Source organism: Echinops telfairi, unplaced genomic scaffold (genome assembly GCF_000313985.2).
Source record: "Echinops telfairi isolate 266 unplaced genomic scaffold, ASM31398v2 ScPeMD7_3533;HRSCAF=4204_0, whole genome shotgun sequence".
Classification (NCBI taxonomy): Eukaryota; Metazoa; Chordata; class Mammalia; order Afrosoricida; family Tenrecidae; genus Echinops; species Echinops telfairi.
In genome coordinates this window covers 40,094,623-40,117,916 of record NW_022107431.1, presented here as the reverse complement: position 1 = coordinate 40,117,916, position 23,294 = coordinate 40,094,623, and the positions used below count along the sequence as shown (strand labels likewise).

The following is a 23,294-nucleotide window of genomic DNA, read 5'->3' as shown; positions in this document are numbered from 1 at the left end:
ACACACACACACACACACACACACACACACACACACACCTGACGGGGATGAGCAACAGAAACATGGATGAAGGGAGACAGCAGACAGCATAGGATACAAAAATAACAGTAATTTATGATTGATCAAGGGTTCACGAGGGTGGTAGGGTGGAACAAAAAAGGAGCTGATATGAAAGGTTCAAGTAGAAAGAAATGTTTTGAAAATGATGATGGCAACATAGGTACAAATATGCTTGATACAACTGATGTATGGATTGTTATAAGAGTCCCCGATAAAATGATTAACTAAGAATCTCAAAAAAAACAAATTCCTCTTGATTTGGGCATAGCTTTAGTCATCTAAAAATGAACAGTTGACATTTTAAGAACCAGGTTACAGAGTTCCAATTTAAAACACATACACCCTCACACACCCTCACAGGGAGACACATTCTCCCGGGTGGTTGCCATGACAACATAAGGTCAAGCCTACCAAGCTCTTTGTTATCCTGCTGAAGAGGTGATGCAAACACACACTCATGCTAGATGCTTTACTAATAAGTGGAAAAGCTTAAATGATTTTTTAGATCCACGTGGTTTTCATCTGGCCCAGGGCTCAGAAAAGCAAATACGAAATAGTATAGGAAAATAATAACTGGAAGATCCAGGACAGTTCAAAGCAGACACAATATTGAAGTACACAAGGGAAAATAATTTTTTTATGCTACTTTGTGTGTTACCTTCACTTCATGGAAGTTCTCTTGTTAGAAGCTGCACTATAATATTTTAATAGTGCAATATAACTTGGATAATATAATCTGAGTCTCCTCTTTTTAATGAACATATTTTAAATTTTTCCTTGTTTGTCTACATCCATTTCAATTCATTTGGGAGCACACACTACCACATGCCAGTGATTCCTAAGAACAGAAAAACAACAAACAAACAAACCTCAACACCATCAAGTCAATCCCCACTCATAGTGACCCTATAGGACAGGGTAGAACTGACCCTGTGGGTTTCCAGGACTGTAACTCTTCACTGGAGTTGAAAGCCTCGTCTTTCTCCCAAGAATTGGCTGGTGGTTTCAAACTGTTGACCTAACAGTTAACAGCCCAAGTCATAACCACTGTGCCACCAGGGCTCACAAGGACCAAAAAAAGCATTTCCAAATTAATAGTTTATGTGCCAAGGGGCGGGGAGCAGGGAGAGGGAAGGGGAAGAGGGGGCTGTGATAAAGCATGGTTTAGTATTTCTTTCACTTTGTCTTGATGTCCCTTGAAGGTTTCTCTTTCTCTGCTCCTAGCTATGCGACCCAGCCCCCCATCAAGAGTCAGCTGTCAACCAGTTCGCCAGCATCTCTTTCTGGGTGGGCTCAGCTTTAACCCATAGCTTTAAATACCATCGGGATGCATTTACATCTCCAGACTGGGCTGTCCTATGACTTCCCAGAGCAGATGATCCAAGTGCCTTCTAAACAACTCCACTTTGATGTTACTTCAAAGACAACTCCACTCCTTCTACAGTGCTCCTTACTCAGTAAATGGCAGCTATGAATGGTACTCAGTCAGTACCTTTTGGCTGAACCAACCAAGCCTGTTACATAAACCAAACCCTTAAGGGTCACCCTTAATAACTCACTCCTCTCTCTCCAGAATGAGTCAGTAGCCAAGTCATATGTCTTTTTTACCTATTTTATTTTACTATTTTTTCTATTTTACTCTTGCACAGATCTCCAGCCGAGTTCATCATCAGTGTCCTCACACCACTACTCTAACTCACTGTCATTAAGTAGACACTGACTCATGGTTGATAGGGCAGGTAGAACAGCCCCAGTAGGTTTCCAAGGCTGTAACCCTTTATAGGAGTAGAGTCTCATCTTTCTCCTGAAAAGCAGCTGGAGGTTTTGAACAGCTGACCATGTGGTTAGCAGCTCAACGCATAACCCAGTACGCCACCGGGCCTCCAACTCCTCCCTACGGTGCCAATCTTTGCCAGGATTACAGTCACAACGTCCTAACTGGCCATCAGGAACTGTGCAGATGCAGTATACGGGAGAGTTAGGCAACTTGTCCCTGTCGGAGAGTTTATTGACCAAGCAGATAAAACTGCTTGAGAAAAGCAACTGTCTACTACGCACCAGGCACCAATCTAGAAGCCTCATAAATACTTGTGTGATGTCCATAATGACCCACTTTACACAATAAAGTCAACTTGGCATGTGGCATTTCGGAGCCTCTTCTGGCCACATCTTTGCTCTGCTTCTTCCCCACCCACCGAGGATGTTGTTGATCACCATCTGTTAAGACCTGTGTGCAGACACTATGCTCACCGATTTGAACACATGCTCCATTCAAGGTTCACAACCCTTCTATAATTTGGGGACTGGTGTCCCATTTTGCACATGAGGAAACTGTACTTACTTGTTCAAGATAAAAAACACAATACAGAAACCCAGGAGGTGGTAGAGCTGTGATTCAGGCTTGGAGCCTACGTCTTTTCATTGAGGAATTGTTTAACTTACAGCAAGTTATCTGAACTGGTGGGGACCTAAAGTTAGGAAAGACAGGGCCATCCCTGTCATAAAGGGTGTGGAACTGGAGGAGCCTGCCTCCAGCATCAGAGCCCTTGATGATGAATCTGTCTCTCCCCAGTGAAGGGCAGAGTTCAGGGAGCAAGCACCACCAACTCCCTCGGAGAGGTTCCATTCTGTCCTAGGGGGTCACTGAGAGTCCGAAGCACCTCCACGGCAGTGGGTGGGTGACTTGGTACTTACAGTTTTATCACTCCGTCTGAGCACTGGACACAGTGCTTTTGGCCGCTCTTGTCTTGTTTATGTTGGCTCTGCCCCAGCTGAACAAATCTACAAACGACAGTGCATACAAGGAGGTAAGCGACCGAAGATGCTATTTGCAATACATTCACTGGATTCTAGAAAAGGGTAAGAGCTTCCAGATGACAGTGGTGAGCTTATTTCAGAAAGGCACAATTGACAATCACAAGCTGTCCAAGAAGCAGGGGATCTGTGACTGGCTGGATCTTTTTGTGCGCTTAATCTAAAAGGGGAGGGATAAGAATATCTTTTCCATCTACTTCAAGGTTGTTTAGAGTTCAAATAAAATCGTACACATGGAAGCACTGGGTCAAGTGTTGAATGAGAGGAGGTGGTCGTGTTCTTCAGAGCACCGAACACAGAATCGTATTCCAGGGCCTGAATCCCCTTCTCCCTTGCTGCGATCCCTCCCTTCCCCACCTCCCCTTGTCCTAGGGGTGCTGTGGTGAATGCGGCTGTGGCCTCGCTGCTGCCCTTACTTCATCAGAAGGGAGAACTACACGTGGGCCTTAGAGACATCCTGGAGCCAGAAGTTGCCAGGTGAATAGCAGGCTTCATCTTAGGGGAGGCTACCTTTCACTTCACCTGAGCCGACGTTTCGGACCTGGACTTGTATGGGCATATTCTCTGCGATGTGAAAACTCAAGTATCCAGTCATCTGTGGCTGCTGTTGTCAGCTGTTGTTGAGGCAGCCCCTGACTGAAGGGGAGCCCACACACTAAGCTCACTGCCTCAAGTCGATTCTGACTCCTGTGCGCCTGTGAAATGAGCCTGTGTCCAGTGAAACAACATCTTGCCTGGTCCTTCCTCATCCCCGTGATGGATTGTGGCTTGGACTGATGTGATTCATAAGGCTGTCAAACAACTGATTTTTGGAAGGAGATCACCAGGCCTTTCTTCCTAGTCTGTTTTAGTCCAGAAGCTTTGATGAGAGCAGTTCAGCATCATAGCAACAGCAGCTTCCACTGACAGAGGAGAGTTGACTGCACGTGAGGTGTGCTGGCTGAGGATCTTGCATGGAAGGTGAGAATTCTGCTACCGAACCACCAGTGTCCCCATCCGTCACTAAAAACTCAGTCAGTTGCATGCTAATTCCACCTCACTGTGTATGCAGAGAACTACAACATCTCAATCCCATAGGTTTTCAAAAATTGTGCCTGTATTCCAGAAGGTTTTAAGGCAGCGTGTCCAACTGCTCTTCTAAGATACTTTGGAGTGAGTTTAACCCAGGGTTTTGAACTGATTAGAAATGTTTCTGTCATGCCTGACAGAGAGTCCGTGTTGCATCGCACCCAAATCTTCTTCTTTTGACCTGAGTAGGAAACAGGCAGGGGTGCCCTACTCAAAAGTGGGCAGCCCTACATATTCGAAGTGGTACCACTGGCCACCATCTTTGAGTGGGGCCCTGCTGCTTATTTTCCACTCAGATCAAAATCACATCCACCATGGATTTGGTTGCTATGTAACCCCATGCTCCGTTGGCCATGTTTAAATCATTTTGAACCAGTTCTAAGCCCTGCTTCAGATCGCCAACTTTTCTCTTAGTAGTCAAGCACTTCCCTGTTCATCCCACCCAGCGATTCTCTCTCTCATTGACCCCACGGAAGTCATTCTTTCCGACCTTGTTGCTCATAAAGCCCATTTCAACCACTAAAGGGTTTCCGAGAGGGGTGATGAATGAGTAACTGTGTGTCTGTGTGCCCAGGAGTGAGAAGGCTGTCGCTGGGTTCTGGAGGACTACATTTGCTTCTAGACAGCTCTGTATTCTGGGACTGTTTACTTCTGGTAAGACAGCAAGGCACATTCATAAGGGTGAAGGCTATAAAGGTGGCTCTAGCAGTCAAGACATGCTGTGTGCTTTCTCTTTTAGGTATTATAGAGCTCTGATTAGTTTGAAGTGAAAAGCTAACAAGACCCAGTTCTATGGATTCTACAAATGAAATACCATCTATTCCAGCCCCACCCCCACCACCCAAACCACTTCTTTATGCTACATCATTTATAAAAGATAAACATATGTAAATTAAGGGGAACTATGCCCTTGTGGTGGTGGTGGTGGTGGTGAAGTGTTGGACGGCTAACCACAAGGTTAGTGGTTCAAACCCACTAGCCACTACAAGGGAGAAAGATGAGGCTGTCTGCTCCGATGGAGATTCAAAGCCTCGGAAACCCTATATAGAGTTGCTGTGAGTCAGAGTAGGGCCCTGGTGGCACAGTGGTTAAGTGCTCAGCTGATAATCCAAAGATTGGTAGTCTGCACTAGCAGACACGCTCTATGGGAGAAACATGTGGCAAAGACAACAGGCTTGGAAACCCTGTGGGGCTGCTCCACTCTGTCCTATAGGGCAGCTAGGAGTTGAAACCGACTTGATGGCAGTGGGCTGACTTGGGGCCTTTTGGTGGCTCCCCTCTACCCAGCTATGTCGCTCTGATTAAGGCCTGTACCATGCTGAGTTGGCATCCTTAGATCATGGCATTCTTATTCTTTCTCAGCTGTCGCTCCCACAAGCATCTCTGAGCTACAATGAATGTATTGTCTTCCATCTTCACTATACTAGACTGATATTGTAAAAAGGCACCTTGACCCTGAGGATTTGCTAATGCAGGAATCACTGAATCTGTACTTCAGTTTTCAGCTTATATATCTGCACTAAATATGTATGCATCATATGATTTCATCTCAGATAACAGGCCCTTTAGCTCAGAATAGGAATCAATGTTTTTGAATCTGACCTTCTAAATGGTGCTAGCATGTTTCAAGTAGAATTCATTTCTTTCTGAATTATTGATCATTCTTATTTTTAACAGTCACATTAGATACAAGTCACCGTCACAATAAATTGCATTGCCCCGTAATCTCTACATCAAAGCATCTTACCTTGAATAAATGGAGAGGTCATCTTCTGAGAGGCCATCTGAGAGGTTAATTCCATAGACGTCTTTCATAGACTGGACTACATTCTAGCATTAAACAAAAAGAGAATAAATAGGCCAGGAAAAATTTTCAGACAGCTAGCTTATTAATAATTTCCAAAGATAAAGAAAACGAATCTATAAAAGCAATATAATTTTTCTTCAACCTATTCATGACCATCTCAGTTACTGGTCAAAAAAACACAACTTTCTATTTCCACTACAAGTAGCTTATTTTAAGGTTAAAATCCCCTGTTAAATGATTACTAGTTGCTTTGGTATAGTGCAGGAGTTGACAGCTTTTTCTGTGAAGGGCCTGATAGCAAGTATTCTAGGTGGCGGGAGCCATACCACCTGTGCTGCAACATTTGCTTATGCTCGTATCGTGGATAGACAGTCGTCTACAAATGTCAACAGCCAGGGCTGCATTCCAGTAACACTTTATTGAAAGAAAACAAAAGCAGGCAACTGTCTGGATTTGGTCCATGGTCAGTTTGCCAACTCCTGATATAGTGGAGTGGGTGTTACATGATTACATTTTATTTGGCCCAGTGGTGATGTATTTGGCTGTAACACACAGTAAGCAGTTGGACACACCAGGCCCTCTACTCCCAGGAAGAGTTCCCTTCTTGGAAACTCGGAGGGCAGTGCTACCCTGTCCTACAGGGTGGCTGTGCGTTCTCATCAAGCCAAAGTCAGCGAGTTTGCGTTTGATCTACTTCTCAACGTCTTTTGACAAGTTCTTTAAATCAAGCTTTCCCAACGCGAGATTTGCTCTTTTCTGGCTCATTTCCCTTTTGTTTCCCCTGAGTGTGTCAGCATGTCAAAGCAAACAGGAAGAACTTTCCACGGGGGCTACTCAAACACTGGGCGGTGTAAGACCTGCATGCGCACAAAGTGAACGAGGCTACAAATGGCCACTGCTACCTCAAGAGGAGTGGCTGCTCAAAGAGGGACCGGGTTCTCGTAGACATGCTGACGTGGGAAGAAAACCAACGTTCTCCAGGGGAGCAAAAACCCCAACTTAGTTCCCAAATGTAACAATTTCCCATTTCTATGTAAATGTATTCATCCCATGCACTGGCTCCAACCCCACACATCAAAATGCGGTGAGTCCGATAACACGCCATTGTCTTGCTCTCAGTGTAAAAACAGAACCCTAAAGACACACACACACACACACACACACACACACACACACACACACCTCCATCGCTTTGGCACTGTCTCCCGTGTCAGCCATCTTCACCGGCGTGGAGCGCTGAGACACGGAGCCCTCGTCCTCCCGGTCGGTCCCTGAGTCGTCCTCTGAGCTGCTGGACACAGCCTCCTCACTGGGGGGCGGCGGGGCGCTGGCGGCCGTCTTGCGCTGTAACACAGCTTCTTCTCTGTTGCTTTTGTTTCTTCGAGAGAGAAACCATGACCGTGGAGCAGATTTCAATTGAGCCCTCAGCTCTCCCAGTTTAATAGGATTCTGTCCAGAAGCCTTGTCTCAGAAACACAAGAAAATTGACTAGAATTGGCTAATTTCTGGGTTTAACGTGGGCTAAAGGGCTTCAGACTTGTATGTCACCAAATGCACGTAGGTACCTTCTGACTTTGAGCTCGGTGAGGAATTCAGAAAATAAACTTAATGTACTTGCAGAATGCATACAAGTCTTCTTACCATTTGGCGACAGTTTTCCTTTGATCGAAATGTTCATAATGGTAGCTGGGCACTATCCAGAAAATATTGTTTCTTAATTCAGGAAGTACCTTATAGCACTACTTTTAATTTTGTGAAGAATGCATAATATTAATTTAAAGACTCCTCTATAAAGGTACTTCAAAAAGTTCGTGGGAAACAGTCCATTTGCTTTTAATTCCATTTTTTCCACAAACTTTTGAAGCTCCTTCATATAAGGGGCTAAAAAAACACCACAATATTCTGAAATGTTCTAGGAAAAAAAATTCAATGCTACTTGACTGTAGGCTCAGAGTTTGAGAAAACATTAGCTTCTGATCATCTATCACTAGGAAATTAAAGTTGAGTTAGAAATTAAATTAGAGTTACTGGGCTATATAAATTAATGTAGGTACTCATTTACTTATCCCTTGAATTCTAAATCTCATGTGGTGTTCCCTTTTTTAAAATTCTCTTTAGCATTTAGCCCAAGGCTTAGCATGCCATAGCTACCTAGCTGCTTCATGTTTTAGCCACTGAAATGATGTATCTGGGAAATATTAATACAAGAAGGCTTCCAAAAGATTCTGGAGAAATGGAGTTAAATGTTTCTGGAAAAAATGGAATGGAATTTTTCATAGGCTTTTTGAAGCCCCGTCATATATACCATTGCATGATGAGTAGCTATAATCCAACTGGGATCACTTACCTCCTCACCAGTACAATCCAAACTCCCTATCTACAGACCGACTCTCCTTCTGGTTAGAGTCTAGGAGGAATCTTATCAGAATTAGGTACTGACAGGGACACTTTTGCTAAAACATAACACATTCCAGTCCAATTTCTAAGCCCGAAGATGCCAGCACAGCTGGTCCCCTTGCCTGTATTTCTGTGTATAAGACGACTGTCATACAAGAAGTAGTCTGTCTTACAGCAAAAACCTTCATCTGAGCATATTTGCTTTTATGTCTCTGGACCACAAAAATAAATGCAAAGACTACGGAGAGAGGGGACACAAAAAGGGAGGAGAGAGGCAGTCATTGGTGGGGCGGGGCCGGGTTGACAAGTTGTTTAAAATGGTGATTGCACAAATGATGATCGGATAAGCTCCCACCCACTTGCAATAAAATACGTAAAATAAGTCAACCCAATGGACGTATATCTCCACGGGAAGATTGCACTTCTAGAAAACACAGAGCATAACACAAACCCTGCCACCTGCCTTTATGGCATGTGTGACATGAGGGGGCTTCCAAAAGCTTGTGGGAAAAGCTCATTATCGTTGCATTCAATTTTCCCAAAAACGTTTTGAGGTCCCTTCACCCATGTCATTTACAAAGCCAAAATGCAGTGTGTGGCTGAACTTTTCGCAACGTCAGCTCTCCTGGCTGAATATGTTAGTGACCCCAATGCCCTAAACAAATTCCCTGACGGGATACAGTCAGCAGACTGTGTGACTTGATGCTGCCAGCTTCCGGTGGAAATTACATCGCCCGGACCATTACTTTGCAGGGCTTGTTGAAATCCTGGTTCATATGCAAATCTTACCCCAATACTGATTTTCCAGTCTCATCGGGTTTCCGCACAGTAAACGGGCTGGGATCGATGCCAATGGTCTTGGGCATAAAGTCCCTGGAGAAAGAAGAGGGAGAAAAAAACAAAAGCCGCTGCATGAATGGTTGCCCAACGTGCCTACGTAGATCCTCGGCGGAGGGTTGAGGGAGCTTCGAGTGCAGAGTGCACCGAAAGCCCAGGTACGAACCCCAAGTACTCCATACGGTCCGTGCTAGCAGCCTTCACTGTGAACTCCCTGTGAGTACATCTCGACTGTGTTGAATTTAAGGTGTTACTTATGGGAACAGTGCTGCTATCTGAATGTACTGTTACGACGTTTACCACCGGGCTATATATCACGATTAGTTGTCAGGTAAAATTAAACACATAAAAACCAAGGGGAAAACACAAAACTGTTCAGTTTTATGGGCAATGTTTTTAAGCTAGACCACCTAGAGAGACTGACATAGTGATCAAAAACACGGGGGACAAGTGGAAGAATCAACATCTACTTCGTTAGGCCGAGGTTCATTCATTAAGACACTGTTGGAACACTTTCCATAGAAGCCGTTTTAATTTACCCCTTACTGAGATACGCTACAACTGTCCCCTCATTACGCACGGGCTGCCTCACTATATGGCAACAAGGTAGTAAGTAGTTCCGGGACTCCTGCCGACAGGCCTCACCAACTCCCAAGGCAAACATGCTGCTCCAAGTGTGCAAATGAGTATTATGTTTTTCGAAGGAAAAGAAGGAAATCTTGTGTCAGGCTCTAAGGGGCTCCTTTAACAGTTTGAAAACATTTAGAAATGCCACTGGCTTCACTTCTCTTTCTTTCTTTCTGAACACACATATTCCGTTCATACAATAAATGTCATTCATTCATCCTTTGCTGTGTTGAAATCCTCTGGAATAATAGTTCAAGCCTCTAAACTTGAACAAGTTTAATGGAAAGTCAACCAAGGAACCACAGTTGCAAACATTCTCTGACTGTCTGAAATGCCATCAATGTTTAGTGGCTCCTGGAGAAACAAACCATAGGTTTCTATATTAAGTCTCGGTGTACATGCAAGGGGGCTTCAATATATTCATGGAGAAACAGAATGAAAAGATAATTGAGTTTTCCCATGAACTTCTTGGAGCCTCCTCGTACCACACACTAGATATCAATGCCAAAGGTAAACCTTTTAACGTAAAGCTCAAATACTGAAAAAGTTATTTGATGTGCTCAAATTTCTCATGTTGGCTCCATATTTTCCTAGAAGGTCCTGCCAAGTTCTAGAAGGGACACAGAATAATGAAATGTGTCCAAAGGTGACAGACCAGTTTGGGAGGAGTCAGGAAACATCACTGGAGCTAGGGAGGAAGGACTGAAAGATTTTCTCCCGAGGCACCATTAGGTAGCTGTGCACATGAAAGCTTAATACACGTACTGTTTGCACCTCTCAGGCATGCCAATGTAATAACAGCTCTCATTCATGAATTGTTTGCCTGTGCCAGGCACTGCATTAGGCACTTGGTACATATGTATGTGTGTGTGCATATGCACATGTATAGGAGGCTTTGAAATTTTACGGAAAAATGGAATTAAAAGATAATGTCATTTTTCTATGAACCCTTTGAAAGGCCCTTCATCTTTGTGTTTATGTGTTATACACACACACACACACACACACACACACACACACACACACACACACAAGGGAGTGCCCCCCGCAAAACAGAATTTTTTCCAAAGCTATGTATTTAATTTTTTTACAAAACAACTTTATCACCTTCAAAGTATTCTCCATTACACTCAATACATTTGTCAAATCTGCGATTCCATTTTTCAAATTCATCTGTTTGGATGACTGACTGCACCTCCCTCTTTTTTTTCTTCACCTCTTCTACATTGTCAAATTGCTGTCTTTTCATGCTCCTCTTCATTCACGGAAACAAAAAGAAGTTGCACAGGTGAGGTCAGGTGAGTAAGGTGCATGGGGCAGGAGAAGAATGATGTTTTTTTCCCAAAACTGGTGCACTGAGAGGCCTGCATGAGCAGGTGCATTGTCATGGTGGCAAAACCAGTCTCCCGCCTACCACAAATCAGGCCTTTTTTTGTCACACGCTGTTATGCAATCTTCTCAGAACTTCTAAATAGAAAGCATGATAGTTTGACCCGGTGGAACGAACTCCCAGTGCACTATGAATCAACATGTTCATTCGTTTGGGAAGTTGACAGACGTTCAGAACAAGATTTGTCTTCAATCGACATTTCACTTATTTTGAAACAAGAAAACCACTTGTACACTTGAGTTTTCCCCCTAGTGCTGTCCTTGTAATTTGTGTTCAACATCACAACTATTTCTGTAGAATTTTTCCCTGAGGAGCAAACAAAATTTCACAGCCACACATTGTTCTCTTAAATTGGCCATCACCAAAACTGAGGTTAGAGCAAAACTACTTTCATGAAAAATTTCACTGTGACCAGAGAGAACTTTCTCAGGCGATGCCACTGGGTGCACTAACTCAGAGCTAGTTGCCCAGTGCTCACCTAGCAAGGAAAGATGGGTCCTACGAAAGCTCTGCCCAGCGTGGCTTTTTTCTGTTTTTGAGGGGGTCCCCACTCATATATATACACACACAAATATCCACATGAGCGATAAAGTAAAGATCAAGAGGTTTGAATAATTTCTTAAGGTCAGTTATGCAATGGCTGATCTAAGATAACCAAGCCTTTCTAGTACCAAAGACTACGTTCATACCACTCATTGGTTTTAGTTCTCAAAATCTGTGTTCAGTTTCTAAAAATGAGTTCATTCCAAATGTTAAACTAGGACCTAGGGAAAGCAGCTTTGAACTTCTCAGTCAAAAGGAATGAGCTCCAGTGTGTAACAGTAGAAGGAGCTGCCTCTTGACGTGGTAGGCTTTCCATTCGCAAGAAGCCACCTGGCAGAACGGATCTCCAGTAAAATAAGACACATCGATGTAAACTAGAAAACCCAGGGCCCATAAACACTGTCTGTCTCAGTGTGCTCTCAACGTACCGTGCTGAGCTCGTCATGGCCAAGCAAAAGGTGTCATCAAAACTGCTCAACTCATGTGGCCGGAAGAACTCGTTGTGGATATCGATCTCTTCCTCATGCTTGTGAAACTTCTTCACGATTAACTTCTTCAAGTTCGCAGCACAGGTAACTACGAGAGATATGGCATGTTACTCTTCAAGCCTTTAGATTGTGCATAGCAAACGTTCATGCAACGGCAACAGCATTCACAGAGCGCACTGTGGAAGCTCTGAGCGAGGTGCAGCCCCTGCCTCTGGTCCCCACACACTTGGAACGGAGATGAGCTCCTTGCTCGGAAAACCCAACTCGGAGGGCCACACATGTGACCAGCTCTCCTGAGGCACGAGGTCACTGAAGTCTAGGGTGGGGTGGAGAGGTTATTTTCTTTCTTTCTTGATTTTGAACTTTTTGTTGTGCTTTCGGTGGAAAGTGTACAGAGCCAATCGTGTTCCATTCAACTACTGAGACATATTTTGTTTCATGACCCGTGATCCTCTCAGTGTGGCAGCACACCTCCCAGGATTCCGTGTTCCCCTTAGTCCTTTTCCCCCACCCCTTCCTGCCAGGTGAGCTGTGTTTGGGGTCAAAGGCTTTCCCTTTGGGCCCGTATGTTAGCGTGGAGCAGCAAGTTCCTCCCTGGTGGATTCCTTGATAAGCCTGTCTACTGTTTGGCGGAAAGTTGATCATGGGTTGGCCTGGTTAAACATATATAACATAATCTCTGCCTTTGCTAAGAGATATTACAGAGACTTATCTATCAACATAGCAATAAGAACACCAAGTAGTTACTTATTTCTACAAAATGTGATAAGAAAAGGATTGAATGCTTCTAGTTTATATGGGTCTACTTCCAAAACACGTGCGTATAGCAACTAAAAGTGAAACAGTGTACCTTACCTTCATCATAAGGCAGTGGTAAATATTTTATTACCTCTGGTGTCCACCAGTGAGTATAACTATGAAGAGAAAAAAAAGCATAAGATGAGCTGAAGGTAATTATTGGTTTTCTAAAATTCATTGTCCACCACTTGTCTGTCAGTTTGTCTATCAGTGCTAGCTTATGCGTTGCTGAGATGCTGGAAGCTATGCCACTGGTATTTCAAATGGCAGCAGGGTCACCCAAAGACAAAGTCAAATATTATAATGAAATGTGCACCGGCTTAGAATTAGAAGACCAAAAGGGAAGAACATACTCAGCATATCTGAAACTGAACAAAAAAATCAAGAAACATCTCAAGCCTCAAGTTATGGTCTTGAAAGATTTGATGGGCAAAATACTGACTGGTGCAGGAAGCATCAAAAAAATATCGAAAGAATAAACAGAGTCACTGTACCACAAAGAACTGGTCCACCGTCCACCATGTCAGAAGGTAGCATGAGCAAGAACCAATGGTGTTAAAGAAAGGTGTTCATGTGGCACTGAAAGCATTCATCAAAAACAAGGTTCCAGGAATTAATGAAATACCAAATGAAGTGTTTCATTAAGCTGATGAAGCAGTAGAAGTACTCACTCATTTATGCCAAGAAATTTGGAAGACAACTACTTGGACAACTGACTGGAAGAAATTTTTATTTGTGCCCATTCCAAAGAAAGGTGACCGAACAGAACGCTGAAATTATAGAACAATATCACTGATATCACATGCAAGTAAAAATTTGCTGAAGATCATCCAACAAGGGTTGCAGCCGTACATTGACAGGGAGCTGGGTTCAGAAGAGGACGTGAAACGAGGGATATCATTGCTGATGTTAGATGGATCTTGGCTCAAAGCAGAGAATACCTGAGAGATGTTTCCTTGTGTTTCATTGATTATGCAAAGGCATTCGACTGTGTGGACTATAATATACTATGGATAACCTTAAGATGAACGGGAGTTCCAGAACACTCTCTGTGCCCATGAGGAGGCAGTGTGTGAACAGAACAAGCGGGTACTGTATGGTTTAATATCAGGAAAGGTGTGTGTCGGGGTTGTGTCCTCTCACCGTGCTTGTTCAATCTGTATGCTGAGCAAATGATCGAGAAACTGGCTTATATGAAGAATGTGGTGTCAGAATTGGAGGAAGACTTATTAACAACCTGTGGTATGCAAATGACACAACCTTGCTTGCTGAAACTGAGGAGGACTTGAAGCCCTTGCTGATGAAGATGAAGGACTGCAGCCTTCAGTGTGGATTATGACTCAATGTATAGAAGACCAAAATCCTCACCACTGGACCAATAGGTAACATCATGATCAATGGCGAAAAGGTTGAAGTTGTCAAGGATTTTGTCTTGCTTGGATCTATAATCAATGCTCATGGAAGCAACAGTCAAGAGATCAGAGGCGCATTGCAACTGGGTAAATGTGCTGCACAAAACCTCTTTAGAGTGTTGAAAAACAAGGATGTTACTTTCAGGGCTAAGGTGAGCCTGACCGAAGCCAGGCCATTTTCCATGGCCGCATATGTATGTTGGCCCTTGACTAAGGAAGACTGAAGAAGAATTGAGATGTTTGAATTGCGGTGATGAAGAACAATATAACCACGGCACCGCCAGGACTCCTTTAAAAAACAGCATAGTTGTCCTTCTACTTTCTAACTGCAAATATGCACCACTTGCTTAAAGAGACCAGAGTAAAGGTAAGGAACTCCAACGGGCTGGATTTCTGCTAAAAGATTCATCACCTAAGAGCAGATGATCTGAAAGAATGGTGAGCGGCCTTCTCTCAAACGCTGAAGTTAATGTGAAATAAAACTCTGATGAAATAGATAGCCAAGGGAAATGCTCTATTAAAGTTCACGAGAGCCAAGGCGGGCAATGATGAACGCAGTGCATCGAGATCGAAAAGAATTTCTTTTTGCTCCAACAGATTTAGAAAATAAAGAGCGATGGCCAAGAAGGATGACAAGAGAATTTAATAGAAATAAAGAACTTTCTAGAAATAAAATGCTGACACTATACCCTCAAATACTTCCGGGTATGAGAAGTAGGGGAGTATTTAAATGAAGCTGGCAATAGATGGAACTGTCCCTCCAATAAGCTTGGATTGAGAGAGGATGGGGGCTGAAAATGGTGAGCAGCATTCTTGGCCAAGGAGAAGATGGATAAAAAGGAACATTGTGTCTACAGAATAAAAGGGGGAAAATGCTGTGATAACAGGAGAGGCTTCTAAAGCTCTGCTTTTGAGCAGTGAGTCTCAAAATTCAATGGACATACAAATCACTCAGGATCTAGTTAAAAGGTAGATTCAGTGGGGCTCGAGAGTCTGCATTGATGCCGCCCTCCCCGATGCTGCCGAAGAGGACGGAAAGACCACAGGAGGTAGAGGCTTTGCATGGGGAGGATTCGCTCTCGCGTCGAGCATCTATGAAGCACCCACTCTGCGTGCCAGGCCCTGCCCTAGGTGTTAGAACTGCAGTGTTGTAAGTAGTGAGAGGACCCACTGGGAGGGAGGGAGCTGATAGTAAGGAGTACAAGAATGAAGATGCTAAAATTCATTGTGGTGATGACGGCACAGCTTTTTTTAATATGTTGAAACCATGGACATGTAATTCCCTTACCGTACATGTCAATAAAACTGAAAAAGAAACCAATGAGAGAGAAGGTTGAGCTGCTTCATTGCGGCCTTGCTCCTACATTCACCTACCATGCCAAGGTTCGTGCTGAAAAGAGGACAAACACAAGACGTGAAGCCAGCATGGTCCAGGACCGATGGAAGTTGTGGAGGACTTCTAAGCGTGTTGGAGAAAGCTGTCCAGGCCAGAGATGTCGCGCAACTTATCAAAACCACACCCTCACCCTCTGTGTCTCCATCAAGTGGTCTGGTGCGGGTGAGATCGTACTCTTTTAAGGGAAGATGGATAGAAATTACCCTGGACATGGGCAGATGCGGTTGTGATGCTATAATGTAAGAGGTGTGTGTGTGTGTGTGTGTGTGTGTGTAGGGGGCGGTGGTGGTGGTTTAGATTCCAAAAACTAGGCATCAGTGAGTATGATGTCATTCACAGCAAGACAACAGACTCAAGTACTGGCTAGAGATGTGTCGTGTGTCACCTGAAAGATGGCTGGTGAATTCTAGGAATTCACATATATTCACTAGAACAAGCCACCCCAGGCGAATCACGTTTTCTTTCCTGAGAGGTAGAAGGTTCCGAGTGGGGGTGGGGGTGGTATAAATGTGCACACGTGGCACATGTGTAAATTCTATTTTGTTTGTGACGGCCTAGGCTTGGCCATTGCCACCCAGCTGATTCCAACTTACAGCAACCAGGTTTGCCACACTTTTGTTTTTCTTCCAAAGTACCTCTGGGTGGATTCAGCTGTTAACCTAAAGGGTAGAAGTTTGAGTCTATCCAGAGGCACCACAGAAGAAAGGCCTGACAATCTACTTTGGAGCGATTGGTCATGGACAACCCTAGGGGACACAGTTCTACTCCGACACAACCAGGGGGCTGTTATGACTTGATGGCAACTGGAGTTTGTTCTAACCCTGACCGAGGAGGAATGGAGAAAAGGCATCAGCTAGCATATGAAGACGTTGCCTATAGAATGGGGCTTCAGAAAAAGTACAGAATGTATGTTAACTTGGAATATATTGTATGGGGGGGCGGGGAGAGTAAGAGATAGACTTGTATTAGTGATTTGAGGCTGGGCCATGCTTGTTTTTTAAATTTGCTGAAGAAACAGACTCATTAGTTCAGACAAAAAGCTTTTGAGGATGCATGGAATTGTCCTGAACTATTTAGGACAGTAACGACTGGATGAGGAAATGATGCTCCTTAGGTCTCAGTGAACGGCATCAGTTAGGGTCCGAAGGGTAATTGACAGAGAAGAATATGTCAGCATAAGAAGAAGAAGTGTGTAGGTCAACTGTCCAGAAAGAATTGTCCTCAACCGGCCACTTCCCAGTTTCAAACCAGGACCTGCCAAGCAGTGCTCAGATGCCTTCTCCCTGGGAGACAGAGGCATGCTTGTATCAGGCATTGATCAGGGTCAGGAACTCTCCCGACTCTGAGGATTAATAACATAGTGAATGCTTAATATCTCAAATCATCTTGGTGATACTGTAAGCACTGACTCAATAAGTGGCATCTTGGGCCTGTGACATCTTGCCCTATTCAGAGCAAAGCTTCAATTAGTGGCTTATTTCATCTTCCTTTATTAGGTAATAAAAAATACTCTTTCTGAGTAAGCCCCTGGTAAACACAGCATAAAATACAGATGGCCTCCAAGTGTGGGAATATAGGCAAAGGCATATTAAAGGTACACTGATGTTATGCTAAGTGGTTAAAGTATATTATATCTACATTTCTAGATTGTATGGTCCTTCCAGGGTTATAATAAATTATACAGTTAGGGAATGTAATCTCTTTAAAGAACAGTAACACCACCACTAAGGTCAATATAAGTCAGAACCAGCTGGAAAGCACTTAACACTACCATCTACCTTATCAGATGCTATGTGCTTTATGTGCATCATCTTATCTGGTTTTCAGAAAACCCTAAAATCATTAGGCCCTATCAGTATTCCCGTTTTCCTGATGACGGTGTGAGTTAGACCAGGTGTAAGTTAGACCAGGTACGTGATTTGCTCAAGGCCACCCAGCTCTTGAGTGGCAAGCAGTGGAGGTGACTTTGTGTCAGACCCCGTGCTGCATTTTTCTCATCTAGGAAATGGGGAAGGGGCAGCAGCTTCCTTTAGTTGCCACCCATAGGCTCCAGGGCTGCCTGCGTCCCTGACGAACGCAAGGTAAACAAGTTGTTTAAATTTAATCTAAGCTGTGATTATACAGCTAGTTTCTGTAGTAAACACTGAATTTGGGCCGTTCCTATGTTTTACATTAATGCCCTCAATACTTTCAAGCGATACAAAATATTAGAAAATCAACACCTTTACCCCAAATCGATTGTCATCACCAAAGCTACAAAAGGTATTTGTGCTCATTTCTTACCACATACACACCATTAGTCTCAAACACTGTGCTTGTCAGCAAAAGTTCACATAAGCAATCATCGAGTACGATTAAGCTTAATGGGGAAAAAAAGGCCACGTTTCATTTACAAGAAGAGTAAGCTCAAGCATTAACAAATCTACTCCAATAAGACGTACTCATAAAAATAAATTTAATAAAGATATAAGCTCTGACACTTTTATAATATCTTAAATATTCATGAAGCAACACAGAATTTGATAGCAGCTACACCATCCAATCAAAACTCATTGCTGTTAAGTTGATTCTGACTCACCACAACCTCACAGGACAGATTAGAACTTCCCCATAGGGTTTCCATGGTTTGTAGACATAATTAGCACAGCTGGCAATAAGTCCTGTAATGTGTTTAGGAGGTACCTTTGTACACAAAAATGAGTATATCAAACTGCTATTGCAAGACAAAGGCATTAGGGGAGAATCTGACATCACAGACCTTTGAGCAAAATAGATCAGGCTTGAACCTAATATATATCCACTCGTCACTTAGAGACACTGTTAGCGTTTGTGGCAGTTATATAATCTCCTGTCAACTTGAGCGAAGGGGTGGAGTCTAGCCTGTCAATCAGTCATAGCCAATTATGCTTCTGTGTGGGCATGGCCTTCTCCTGAGGATTCTGGGAACTCCGGTTTTCCCCCCTGGAGGTGGGACAACACTCTCGTGGCTTCACCTTCCTGCCTTCCTGTTGAAGGAGCTACACTGATGGCACCTAGAACCCTGGTGCTGGGGGACCACTTGGAGACCCATGCCAACACTGACGATTCCACAACCACTGGATCCACAAGGCTTTTCACCCACTGGCCTATGATCTTCCTGCATTTGGCACCATTGCATGTACTGTGTGAATCTGAAGAGGAATTTATAGACCGGTACTGGACATATGGGCTAATATCGGGCTTATAAACTTGATCTGGATGGGGCTGGGATTTTCTCTTAATATACAATTACTCTTTGATATAAAGCTCTCTCTTATACTCATATGACTGTCTCTGGACTTGTTTCTCTAGTCAATCCAGACTAACACAGTGTTCAAAGGCCAAGTTGTTTTGTAAAAAACAGCTTTAGGTGGAAATGGAGGAGGACTACATAAGATGACAAACTGGAGGATGACCACATCATTACATAACTAACAAATTAGGTCGCCGCATAAGTGGCCCAGCCAAGGTGACACTCAACCTTAACCTCCACAGCCAGTGTTACTCTCATGTTACACTTCAGCATTCATAATGTACATCATTAATATACAAAATAGCAGGATATTTTTACCATTTTAATATTTTTATTATTGTTGTAAATACAAAATGTCAGCTAATGAGATGGTCTGACAGTGAGAAGTAGTTGTATATTAAAACTTTTTCTCACATGTCAATTAAAAACATTGAAGAGGCATTTCATTACAACCTCATAATGACCCTGGGGGGCTGTGTCCAGCATCTCCATTTTGCAGATGAGGAAAATGAGGCTCGGAGAGACTGAGTAACTAATTCAAGGTCATAAAACTGCAGAGATCCTACCTCAACTCCACCTGACCCTGAGGCTCATGCTGTAGGGTCTCCTGTTAAACTGGAAGATAGTCACATATTTCAAGAACATTAAAGGAGTGGGAAAGAGGAAGGCCTCCGCCAGAGACACGGTGGCTGCAGCAATGGGCTCAAGCATAAGAAGGATTGAGAGGGTGGCGCAGGCCGGGTAGTGCGTCCTTCTGTGGTGCAGAGGGCTGCTACGAGTTGAGCTGACTCAAGGGAACCTAACAACAACAACAACAAGAGACTGTCCTGTTTTCTAAATAATCGAGACTGGTGAATGGTTCCAGAGAGCCCCGCCTGAGCGGTAGGAGTGACAGGGGAGGTTATCTGCCACAGGGGTTCTGATGGTCTTCAATGGTGTCAACAAGAGCTGGTCACGCTTTCTAGAGAAAAGGACATTGGAATTCCAAAGCTTCATGTGACATATAGAAAACCAGAAAGTGACCCCTTCTACTTTAGAGCCCTGGAATTTCCATGTTTGCCGGAAGTATTAAACAATGATGGTCATTTGCTTTAGTGGAATGACAACTTATGAAAATCACTCGCTTTACTAACCACCATTTCCCAAATCTATCAGGACATCAAAGTACTACACTTCTGATGGCATAAATGTAGTTTTAGTCCACATGCTTATTTTTGAAAAGAAAAGCAGTCGATATTCAAAGTGACATTAAGTCTGAGTTTAAATGATAGACTGGAATGGAAAATACCTCCTTCTGGTCAGTAAAAGTTCCATGGTATTTTTGTGATGCAAATAGAAATCTGTGGGGAGTTCCCAGAGGTGAGGTTTTCCTTCAGTTGGATGGAAGACGCCCAGGAAGAGATTAATGGAGTCTTGTCTGTCAGCATCTAAAACACAAACATTTGTATCTCAGGAATTCCATTGTTGATGTACACAACTCAGGAAAGTTTTTCCACAGGAGGATCACAGTACAACTGTACACTCATAGGGTGTGTCTCTAAAAATACTAGTATGAGGGAGCTTCAAAAAGTTCGTGGGAAAATCCTATTATCATTTCATTCCATTTTCCCACGAACCTTTTGAAGGCGCCTCATATTTGTGCTTCAAAATTCATATACCGGTTTTCTTTATATGAAATCCAGGATTGGTAGATCTCTAGAGACAGTAACACGCTTCATAGCTCCCTCGGGATCATAGTAGGGGACTTAGGGGTAATTGGGAGGTAAAAAATAATAGGTGCAAGAATGAAGAATATGATCTAAAATTGACTGTGGTGATCATTGCACAACTCTTTTTAATATGCTTAAACCAGTGAATTGTACGGTCACAAATTATATGTCAATAAAAGTTATATTGCTTGCCAATTATCTCAATTATGCAAAAAAACTTATTTGAAAACAATTAGATTAATATGTATAAAAATCAGCAAAACGTTTGACTTAGAAAACAAATACTCGATTAATGATTTTTTAAAAATACTTTACCATATATAAGAATTTTTTCTTTGTAATTGTAATTTTGTCAGAAAAAACCAAAACCTTTCTATCCAAAAAAGGAAAGGTTTTGTGTTCTGTTTTTGATAGAAAGGCTTTCCTTTTTGTGCAAACGAAGGGAGAAGGCTGAGAAGATGGGGCTCTGTCCGGTAGAGTTATAGTCTGGGAACTTCGCAGGAACAGATAGATCTACCCTGTCCTAACAGGGCCTGAGTTGGCAGGGAAATCCAAATGGAAAAAAAGTTAATATTCATCAGATCATGGAGACACTATAAAACTTTACATTTCTTGGCTGAAATAAACCAACAAAACAGATGCCCAGTATATGCTCTGTAACAGTCACCAAAAACTTCTAGCGGAATTCAGATCTCGCTCCACAATGTTTGCATGTCCGATTCAGAGCTCCCTCACATGGAGCGCAGGGAACACAGACAAACGGCGTCGGGAACTGTATTGAGCCAGCCTCTTGAGAAAATCTTTAAGAACGTCCACTACACCTCAGAGAGGGGCCTTCGTCTAAAAATGAAATGCCTTCTCTTGTTAATTTCTTGGAAACGAGTACACTTTCCCTTCATGGCAAAGGCGAGCAAAGATTGCCCAGGGGCATCGACGGAGCCAATTACTGTGCCCATTCGGTTACGTAACCCCGGGCATGTCAGTTGCATAGTTCCCACTCTTCATCCTTGAAAAGATTATTTCCCATTTCTTTAACGGTGGGCGATGTTTACCGCGTTCTCTGGACTCCTGGGTCAGGAGCCTGGCCCATTCTCTTTTGTGTTTGTTTGATCACCCAGGAAGAGAGAGCTCATGAATAAAAGCCTCATCTCAACTATTCAACCACTACTAAATGATCTTTCCCAACCATACGAAGAGCTAACAAAACAAACTCTGTCTTTTATCTTCTTTTCCTTCTCCTAATGATGTTTTGGTAAAAATGATCATAAGGACTGGAGTGGTCTCCTGCATGCACTGCCACTCCCCTCTAATGTTCCCCCCTCCCGGCATCTCCGAGCCGTCTCCTCATTTCCTTCTCCCATTCTTGTTCCACATATTCAGGCAAGGGCAGGCATCTGCCATACAAGTAATAATCTCTCTCTGAAAATGAGTATCAGATCCAAAAGAAAAGAGAGAGAGCAGAGTCTCAATGACTGCTTCGGGAACAAGATAACATTATCCTAAAATCAATTTTCTTTCAATGGCCACCGTGAACACAGGTATATCTGAAATTAGTGAAACAGTCCTTGTTGAGTTATGTGGTCATTTTGGTAAAATGAAGGAAGTGAAATATGGTGCATTCAAATTGGAATTCCAGTTATCAGTAGTTTGACAGAAAACATTCCATTAAGATAATACTTACCTTTCAGATGGAAAACATATGTGTTTATAAGCTGATTCTATGTAGGATCTTTTTTTTGCCACTTGTTATGAGAAAATATCACCAATTAAATGATGCAGCTATTACTGCTGCAATTTACACAGTGCAAAAGCAAACACACCGTTCCCGCAGGAAGCACATTCTTTCTGCTTCTGCATAGCCTTCATGGGCATTATCATTCACTCTCTGTAGCACCTCACAATATCCTATTATCATCTAGAGAAGCTATCCATTTTCAAGGAGTTTCTTTCATCCTTACACCTGGCACAGGCAGCCCCTGGGTTTAGAATGAGATCCTATCTTGAAGTTGGATTTTGAGGCTGGTCACAGAGCGGGTGCATGTGATTCTTATTTAGCCTGACGGTAGTGTCAAGGTTCCAAACCTTGGCTCTTTGTTAGAACCAACCGGGGGGCTGGTGAAATGACAGCTTCATGGCCTCTATTTGCAAGCTCATGAATCAGAAGCTTTAGGAGGAGGAGTCCAGGAATTTGTAGATTTTTACTGAATCTCCAGGCAATCCCAACGAGCAGCCCAATTTGGGGACCTGGACTTTAGTGCAAGAACAATCTTGAAGCCTGTTCAGTAATTGAAAGGGTGTGCAAGTGTCATGAAAAGGAGACGGTAATGAAGAATATGTTGCCAGTAGGGGTCAGTGAAATCATTTCAAAATGAAAGGAGATGCACATAGCATTAAAGGGCATTTGTAGCTCAAAGATCGACTGTATAAGCTTCCTCTAATTTTCACCAAGTAAGGTCAAAGGCAAGGAGCCCTGGTGGTGCTGTCAGGTAAGCATTGTTCTGCCAACTGCAAGGTACGAGGTTCACACCCAACAGCCACTGCATAGGAGAAAGAAGAGACTGGCTCCTCCCATAAAGATTCACAGCCTCAGCCACCCTAGATTGAGCTGCTATGAGTCAGAATTGACTCAATGGGAGCAGATTTGGATGGTTGAATGAAAGATGTGAAAAACAACCAA

General features: G+C 43.2%; 1 protein-coding gene across 1 annotated transcript in view; it reads right to left on the bottom strand.

The window, feature by feature from the left end:
• Nucleotides 1–23,294, bottom strand: part of FIG4 (FIG4 phosphoinositide 5-phosphatase) — a 151,869-nt gene that overhangs the window by 30,640 nt on the left and 97,935 nt on the right. Inside the window, exons 16-22 of the mRNA XM_045294607.1 lie at nt 20,197–20,356; nt 12,887–12,945; nt 11,972–12,119; nt 8,936–9,019; nt 6,932–7,127; nt 5,690–5,772; nt 2,755–2,841 (exon numbers count right to left, since the gene is read on the bottom strand). Coding sequence (XP_045150542.1) covers nt 2,755–2,841; nt 5,690–5,772; nt 6,932–7,127; nt 8,936–9,019; nt 11,972–12,119; nt 12,887–12,945; nt 20,197–20,356 — 817 coding nt within the window. The remainder of the gene's footprint in view (nt 1–2,754; nt 2,842–5,689; nt 5,773–6,931; nt 7,128–8,935; nt 9,020–11,971; nt 12,120–12,886; nt 12,946–20,196; nt 20,357–23,294) is intronic.